This window comes from Leptodactylus fuscus, chromosome 9 (genome assembly GCF_031893055.1).
Source record: "Leptodactylus fuscus isolate aLepFus1 chromosome 9, aLepFus1.hap2, whole genome shotgun sequence".
Taxonomy (NCBI): Eukaryota; Metazoa; Chordata; class Amphibia; order Anura; family Leptodactylidae; genus Leptodactylus; species Leptodactylus fuscus.
In genome coordinates this window covers 11,346,295-11,355,398 of record NC_134273.1, presented here as the reverse complement: position 1 = coordinate 11,355,398, position 9,104 = coordinate 11,346,295, and the positions used below count along the sequence as shown (strand labels likewise).

General features: G+C 44.2%; 1 protein-coding gene across 1 annotated transcript; it reads left to right on the top strand.

Moving 5' to 3' along the window:
- The first annotated feature begins 473 nt into the window (after positions 1-473).
- LOC142218842 (quinone oxidoreductase-like) lies at positions 474-8,841 on the top strand. Its single transcript, XM_075287804.1, has 9 exons — positions 474-558; positions 3,042-3,158; positions 3,564-3,716; positions 4,579-4,742; positions 5,588-5,639; positions 6,378-6,527; positions 6,729-6,830; positions 6,970-7,065; positions 8,580-8,841. The coding sequence occupies exons 2-9, from the start codon at positions 3,048-3,050 to the stop codon at positions 8,739-8,741; spliced, it is 990 nt and encodes a 329-aa protein (XP_075143905.1). The 5' UTR covers positions 474-558; positions 3,042-3,047; the 3' UTR covers positions 8,742-8,841.
- The last annotated feature ends 263 nt before the right edge of the window (positions 8,842-9,104 follow it).

Here is a 9,104-nt window from a genome sequence, read left to right as displayed (position 1 = left end):
TCTCTCACAGACCGCTCTCCATTACTCCTCTCTCCCTCACAGACCGCTCCCCATTACTCCTCTCTCCCTCACAGACCGCTCCCCGTTACTCCTCTCCCTCACAGACCGCTCTCCATTACTCCTCTCCCTCACAGACCGCTCCCCATTACTCCTCTCTCCCTCACAGACCGCTCCCCATTACTCCTCTCCCTCACAGACCGCTCCCCATTACTCCTCTCTCACAGACCGCTCCCCGTTACTCCTCTCCCTCACAGACCGCTCCCCGTTACTCCTCTCCCTCACAGACCGCTCCCCATTACTCCTCTCCCTCACAGACCGCTCCCCGTCACTCCTCTCCCTCTCTCACAGACTCTTCCTCCTCCTTACCACCTGTTCTCAGTCCTCACTTTCCTCCTCCACATCTTCTCTCCCTCCATACAGCAGTATTAGAGGTAGGCCCCGCCCCTTCAGTCCTGTCATGTGACCTGAGGCCGCCTCTGTCACGTGGTCCCTGTCAGTGTTTGCTCTTCACTTTGCTCCTCACTGGCCGAGCACCGGGACTGCTGACAGGACAGAGGGGTAAGCACTGACAGCTACTGCTGAGACTTCTAGTCCTACAAGTGCAACTGGGAACTACAAGCTTTACTGCTATCTAGCTGTAGAACTACAAGTCCCAGGATTTCTTGCAGCCAGCAGATCTGAGCTGCCTCTGTCTACAGCAGGGATCAGCAACCTTCTGCACTCCAGCTACTGTGAGACTACAACTCCCAGCATGCTTCATTCACTTCCATTAACAACAGCTGGAGTGCTCAAGGTTCCTGACCCCTGGTGTGCTGGACACTAAATCTGAGCTGCCATTGTGTGCGCTGCAGGAAAAAACAAACCTGAGGCTGGTCTTACACGACTGTATTGAATGTACGGTCCACAAGTTGCTGATCAGCAGCAGCACTAGTTGCTGATCGGCAACATAAGCTCCGCAGATGTCCGTGTCCTGCCGCACTCGCCCATAGAGTTCTATGGGCGAGTCCGTGCAGTGCCGCAATTCACGGCCATTATGGACATGTCCTATAAATTGCGGACCACGGTTGTGGCCCGGCCACACCACGGATAAAATATTGAATATAATGTGTCCGCAAATGGTCCGCAATGGTGTAAGACCAGCCTGAGATTGTCAGAAAGTCACTGGGGTTAGAGGGGGCGCCGCAGGCACCGTGCAAAGGTCCTGTGTACAAACTACTCTGCATAGTCTACATAGCACTGAGTAACTGATTAGTGATTAGTCATCTATATACTGTATATGCTGAGTCACATGGAGATATAACTGATCTGTATACTGTATATACTGAGTCACATGGGGATATAACTGATCTGTATACTGTATATACTCAGTCACATGGGGATATAACTGATCTGTATACTGTATATACTCAGTCACATGGGGATATAACTGATCTGTATACTGTATATGCTGAGTCACATGGAGATATAACTGATCTGTATACTGTATATACTGAGTCACATGGGGATATAACTGATCTGTATACTGTATATACTCAGTCACATGGGGATATAACTGATCTGTATACTGTATATACTGAGTCACATGGAGATATAACTGATCTGTATACTGTATATACTAAATCACAGGGATATAACTGATCTGTATACTGTATATACTAAATCACAGGGATATAACTGATCTGTATACTGTATATACTAAATCACAGGGATATAACTGATCTGTATACTGTATATACTAAATCACAGGGATATAACTGATCTGTATACTGTATATACTAAATCACAGGGATATAACTGATCTGTATACTGTATATACTAAATCACAGGGATATAACTGATCTGTATACTGTATATACTAAATCACAGGGATATAACTGATCTGTATACTGTATATACTGAGTCACATGGAGATATAACTGATCTGTATACTGTATATACTGAGTCACATGGGGATATAACTGATCTGTATACTGTATATACTGAGTCACATGGAGATATAACTGATCTGTATATACTGAATCACATAGGGATGTAACTATTTAGTGTCTGTATACTGTATATGAAGTCACATGACTATTATAGGGTGTGATTGGCTGAGGGTCAAATCACCCTAAAATTGCTTCCAATCACATTGTAGTCATGTAACCATGTTCATAATGATTATACAATATTACACAAGTGGTTAACTGTTATGCTTAGATGTAGCAGAGCTGAGTTTGTTGTGTGCACTGCTGAACATCAGATTTGACCTTGCATTGCTCTCTATCACCACTTCATTATGTGAGAAGTGTCCATGCTTCCACAGAATTCCTAACATCTTCATGTCTTCCACCACTAGGGGGTACAGTTCATATATAGGTGCGTACGGCTTCTGCAGATATGCATAACATATGTACATATATACACATCAGACCCACAAGAGATAGATATTAGCAGGATATCTGGCAGGATACTACACAGCACAGCGCCATACATTGTATAGTGGCTGAGTGTGGCATTGCAGCTTAGTCCCATTCACTTGTATGTGACTGAGGTACACACAGACCAGGTGATGACTGAATATGACATCCCAGGCCTGTGAAGTGATCCCAGCCCTATACCATCAGATGTAACTAATCCATAGGATATTGCGTAGATAAGGGAACAGCACCTGTCTCCAAAATAGGAGTCCACTGACACCTCCCCCCTTCCCACTTGATCGTGCATCTGCGTCTCTCTCCATTTACTTCTATGGGAGATCCAAAAACATACAAACTTACATACAAGTTCATGTGTGGCCACCGCTTCAAAAATGGTGGTCGTGGGCCAGGGATTCGGAGACCCCTGTGGGGAAGAAAGGTCCTAGAGATGGAATCCACATCTGTCAGACATGTATGGCATGCTGTAAATATCCATGATGGGAATACGGCTCTAGTCACTGTATACTGCAGGCAGGTATATTATGTATCATCACACTGAATGGGAACACTGATAGAACATTGGGATACAGTTTGATACATTGTGTCAATTTCCTATCTTGTCTATGATTGTAAATATTTCAGAGCAGCATGGCTTCCGTGGCAAGGTTCATGCGAACAATCCGGGTCTCGGAGTTTGGTAAATCTGATGTTCTGAAGCTCCTTACGGATGCGCCAGTGCCGTCACCGGGGGAGAAACAGGTAGACGTCTCGTCTTAAGAGAAGCTGCAGTTTAGAGCATAGTAGGGAACAACGTACTGATGACTGCTGTTAAAGGGATTTTAAGTGAACAGGGCTAGGTGCAGTACCAGGAGCAGCCTTAGTAACAAAAGTGGCGCTGTTTCTGGAAAAATGTAGACAACCCCTTTAACTGCAGTATCCCTAAGTCACACTTACAGAAGCGTTTACCATAGGTTTTTTTGGCACATTTAGAAATGAGACCCCTAGCTGGCAGCTGTACTGTACCCCAGGTGGCATCCCCCGCCCTCTAATGAAGACCCTTCCCAAAAAGAGCACGGTCTACAGATCATTGCCTGAACAAGTTGCACATACAGCATTCACTTCAGTCATTCTGTGTCTGTTTTCCTTTGTATTTTTTGGTACAAGGTCTTGATCCGGGTGCACGCCTGCGGAATTAACCCTGTGGACACTTACATCCGAGCTGGCGCCTATGCCCGGAAACCAAGCTTACCCTACACGCCCGGCAGTGATGTATCAGGAGTGGTGGAGGAAGTTGGTCAAAACGTCACTGCATTCAAGGTAACTGATATCAGCCATTAAAGGGATTGTTAGATCGAACCCTTGTCAATAAGCTGATCACAAAGTGGCACCAGGTAGTAACTCTGATCTATGGGAAACCTGGCAGTAAGTGTCCAGCTTACCAGCAGTGCCACCACTGGAGAAATAAAGCATTACACGGTGTCCATTCATATCAGTGGTTAGTTTGTGTAATGCAGGACAGGACAGTCGCTCCTTGTAACCTCTCTCAAATCTGACCTAGAGATCAGGACCCCACCCCCCTATTAACTCCTTCTTAAAGGGATATAAATATCAGATCTAAAGCAGATCTATTAAATAACCTTATCTATTCTATACAGTTATATGGCCACTTGTTGGCGCTATTCCATATAGTTAGTTTATCATTGATCTGTAGGTGAGATTAGTCTTTGCATCGATCATTAACTCTAAGAACTGAGTGAAGGGTAATGGTTATTGTTATGTGTAAACAGGGTGTCGGGGCGATTTGGGACACTGAGCTACCTACAGGTCCTAGTTGATGGTTTAGTGTCCCAAACTGACCTGTCAGGTTCTCTTTAATATTAATGATCCATCCTTAGTATCGATAAATGGGGTTCAATCTCTGAAGCATCTCCTGTGATCACCATATTTTTCAGAATGTTAACCCAGGCGCAGCGCCATACATTTGGTTGTGGTTGTCGCTGGTATTGCAGGTCACTTCTATTCATTTGATTGGAACTCCGCTTCAGTAGCAGGCAGTCACCTGTATGGACAAGCCTGAGTAAACCCTATTCTAATACGAGATCTATCCTGGTAGGTTTGTATTTGTAGCTGTCCTAGTCTAATCTTTGTAGTCATTTCTTTTCTTTCATATCTTGCACAGAAAGGCGATCGCGTCTTCACCACATCTACAATCACAGGGGGATATGCAGAGTATACGGTCGCCTCCGAAGAGACGGTTTATCAACTCCCCAAACAGCTGAGCTTTAAGCAAGGAGCGGCCATATCCGTTCCCTATTTCACCGCCTTCAGGGCTCTGTTTCAAAAGTAAGCGCCATAAGGGTGTATAGGGTGGGCACCTATAGGATAATAATAATAATCTTTATTTATATAGCGCCAACATATTCCGCAGCGCTGTACAAATTGTAGGATTCAAAGTACAGACAAAAAGATACATTACAAAGAAAGTCATTTCACACAATGGGGCTGAGGGCCCTGGCCACAAGAGCTTACAGTCTATAAGGAAAGGGGTGACACAAGAGGTAGCAGGGGCGGCATTGCTTATGCAGAGGTCAGGCAATTTTGTAATAGAGGTGACTGTCATGACACAAACATAAAGCAGTATGAGCCATCACCAGTCGTGTCCTTTGGTGTGCAGATTGTCCCTGGACATATAAAGTTACAGTCCAATACGGCATCATATCCTATGGGGTAATGCAAGAGCGTGAACAGAGGAGGGTTCATTTTAGGGATCCTAACCATGTTAGGGTTTACATTAGGAATTGGGATAGGCCTTTCTGAAAAGATTGTGCTTGAAGCTGTAGAAATTGGGAGTTAATCTGATTGTCCAGGGTAGAGCATTCCAGAGAAGTGGTGCAGTTCGGGAGAAGTCTTGTATACGAGCGGGGGAGGTTCTGATAATAGAGGATGTAAGTGTTAGGTCATTGAGTGAACGGAGAGCACGGGTTGGGCGGTAGACAGAGAAGAGGGAGGAAATGTAGGGAGGTGCAGCATTATGGAGAGCCTTGTGGAGGAGGGGGATAAGTTTTATATTGTATTTTGTAATGAATAGGCAGCCATATATATATAGTATATAGCAATAGTGAAATTCCTGCAACTTTCTGATCCATACGTTACTACATACTACAATCTTTCCTCTTTTTGTTACTTAGAGCACACGGTAAAGCCGGGGAGGTGGTCCTCATACACGGTGCCAGTGGGGGGGTGAGTATGATAAAGTACAATACAGAAGTACTGAAGTGAGTTGTATTAGTAATCACATAGGCAAGTACCATAATGGTAATAAAAGAAAGCTAAACAGAGCCCATAGTAAAAGGGAATTCCAAAATATAATCTTGTACAATTTCCCAATATACTTTCTGTATCAATTCCTCTCAATTTTCTAGATCTCTGCTTGTTGTCATTCATTCTGCTTACATGCAGTGGATAGAAATCAGTCGGTGGCCATGTGATGTACGGTCGGTGGCCACGTGATGTACAGTCTGTAGTCACGTGATGTACTGTCCATTGGTCACGTGATGTACTGTCCATGGTCACGTGATGTACTATCCATTGGTCAAGTGATGTACAGTCCATTGGTCACGTGATGTACAGTCCATTGGTCACGTGATGTACAGTCCATTGGTCACGTGATGTACAGTCCATGGTCACGTGATGTACAGTCCATTGGCCACGTGATGTACAGTCCATTGGCCACGTGATGTACAGTCCATTGGTCACGTGATGTACAGTCCATTGGTCACGTGATGTACAGTCCATTGGTCACGTGATGTACAGTCCATGGTCATGTGATCAGGTGCACGGCTTGTTACCAGGCAGATGTTTGTGACTGTAACAAGCCGTGCACCTATGTGTCCATCACATGTCCTTTGCAGTATATAGACAGCGGGCATCCATTGGCATGGTCATGGCCACTTTACCTTTCATTACCTCTCCCTGTAGGTGGGCATAGCGGCGTGTCAGATCGCCAGGGCCTATGGATTCAAGGTGTTTGGCACTGCAGGCAGCCCTGAAGGGTTAAATCTGGTTTTACAAAATGGCGCCCACCAAGCGTTCAACCACAGAGAGAAGGATTATATCGAGAAGATCCAGGTAAGTGTCCATATTGTCTCCATCCCAAACTCTTACATTTGACAATGTTGCATAGACCACGTGTCCAGTGTACATTGTAAGCGTGTCATAGTCATGTGTATACGGTGCATCATCCCCTGTATACTGTAGTGATAACATTATATGTGCAAACAGGATATTATCATTTATTATGGGGAGATTTTTTTGTTTTCTTATATTTAGGAGGCTGCTGGAGCTGAAGGGGTTAATGTCATCCTGGAGATGTTGTCCAATGTTAACCTCAGCAATGACCTGAAGCTCCTATCATATGGTGGCCGAGTGGTTGTAAGTAGCCTTACGTGGTGCCCTGCTCCTATATGGCGTGTCTACCCCTTCCTATCACATCTGCCCTCCGCTCATAGTTACCCAGCTCATCATATTCCCCGGGGGTCTCCTAATAATCTGCTCTGCTCTTCTATTCCAGATTGTCGGCTGCCGAGGCTCTATTGAAATTAACCCCAGAGACACAATGGCCAAGGAGTCCAGTATCATCGGAGTCTCATTGTTTAGCTCCACTAAGGTAATGGCAGGAAGCAATCCGTATCAGAATGGTATACGTTATATGTGTGTGTATATATATATATATATATATATATATATATATATATATATATATATATATCGACCATTTATTAGATAAATTGAGAAGAAAACCAGGTTTATAGTTGTATTTCCCTGTAAGTAAATGAGGTTCAGATAGTACTGCCTCCTTGTCTCTCCTTGTAAGTGATGTAGGTACAGATAGTACTGCCTCCTTGTAAATGATTTAGTTACAGAGGGTTATGCTTACCAGTCCATTCCTGTAAATTATGTAGGTACAGATAGTACTGCCTTGCTGTCTCTTTTTAATTAATGAAGGTACAGATAGTGCTGTACCTGTGTTTCTCCCTGTAAATGATGTAGGCACACATGGCTTCCTCCATGTCATGAAATAGCTTCAGACAGTACTGCCTCCATACGATTTCCTGTAAGTGATTTAGGTACAGATAGTACTGCCTACCTTTGTCTCTGGGAAAATTATGGAGGTGAAAATAATACTGCCTTCCTGTCTAACCTTTTAAATAATGTTAGTACAGATAGTACTGCCCATGTGTCTCTTCCTGTAAATGATGTAGGTACAGATAGTACTGCCTCCCTGTAAGTGATCTAAGTACAGATAGTACTGTCTCCCTGTAAGTGATCTAAGTACAGATAGTACTGTCTCCCTGTAAATGATATAGGCACAGATAGTACTGCCTCCCTGTAAGTGATCTAAGTACAGATAGTACTGTCTCCCTGTAAGTGATCTAAGTACAGATAGTACTGTCTCCCTGTAAATGATATAGGCACAGATAGTACTGCCTCCCTGTAAGTGATCTAAGTACAGATAGTACTGTCTCCCTGTAAATGATATAGGCACAGATAGTACTGCCTCCCTGTAAGTGATCTAAGTACAGATAGTACTGCCTCCCTGTAAGTGATATAGGCACAGATAGTACTGCCTCCCTGTAAGTGATCTAAGTACAGACAGTACTGTCTCCCTGTAAGTGATCTAAGTACAGATAGTACTGTCTCCCTGTAAGTGATCTAAGTACAGATAGTACTGCCTCCCTGTAAATGATCTAAGTACAGATAGTACTGCCTCCCTGTAAATTATGTAGGTACAGATAGTACTGCCTCCCTATAAATGATATAGGCACAGATAGTACTGTCTCCCTGTAAATGATGATGGTACAGATAGTACTGCCACCCTGTAAATGATGTAGGCACAGATAGTACTACCTCCCTGTAAATTATGTAGGTACAGATAGTACTGCCTTGCTGTCTCTTTTTAATTAATGTAGGTACAGATAGTGCTGTACCTGTGTTTCTCCCTATAAATGATGTAGGCACACATGGCTTCCTCCATGTCATGAAATAGTACACATAGTACTGCCTCCCTGTAAGTGACCTAAGTACAGATAGTACTGCCTCCCTGTAAATGATGTAGGTACAGATAGTACTGTCTTCTTGTCTTTTCCTGTATATTAACCATATGGATGTTTTTGGTTTCAGGATGAGTGGAAGGAGGCCGCAGCTGCTCTATATGGGGGAATGGAGAGCGGATGGCTAAAACCATTGATCGGGCCTGAGTATCCACTGGAGAAAGCCCCTCAGGCCCATGAGGACATCATCCAGACCAGCGGTGCCACCGGCAAGATGATCTTTGTACTGTGATCATAACTCCCAGGTGTGGAGGATCAGCCGGTGCTTTATTCTTCAGCTCTCTCGGTGCTCGATAAGAACCTAAAACCACAAATAAATGTGAATTCCAAAATTCTGCAAACTTTTTCATCTCTTTCTGAAAATAGTTCAAAGGTCAGTATCCCCTCCAACCCGCTGGCGTGCCACGGAAATCAGCAGGGCATAGGGCAAGAGACTGACCATCTGCCCTGGTCAAAACAGAGTCCATGATACTTTTTGACAGCTTTGTGATTTAAACCCCTCTCTCTGCCTTCAGAGCAGAAATCGCACTCTTGCCCCTATAGCATACATCACAGGGCTGGGTGAGGGGCTACCACTATAGCATTGGTATGAGGA

What these genes read in the sequence shown, in the direction of transcription:
- LOC142218842 (XM_075287804.1), top strand. Translation starts at nt 3,048, where the DNA reads ATGGCTTCCGTGGCAAGGTTCATGCGAACAATCCGGGTCTCGGAGTTT. An exon ending in TTCAGGGCTCTGTTTCAAAA is followed by an intron (nt 4,743 to 5,587) that starts GTAAGCGCCATA and finishes TTTGTTACTTAG; the next exon opens with AGCACACGGTAAAGCCGGGG. An exon ending in CATTGTTTAGCTCCACTAAG is followed by an intron (nt 7,066 to 8,579) that starts GTAATGGCAGGA and finishes TTTTGGTTTCAG; the next exon opens with GATGAGTGGAAGGAGGCCGC.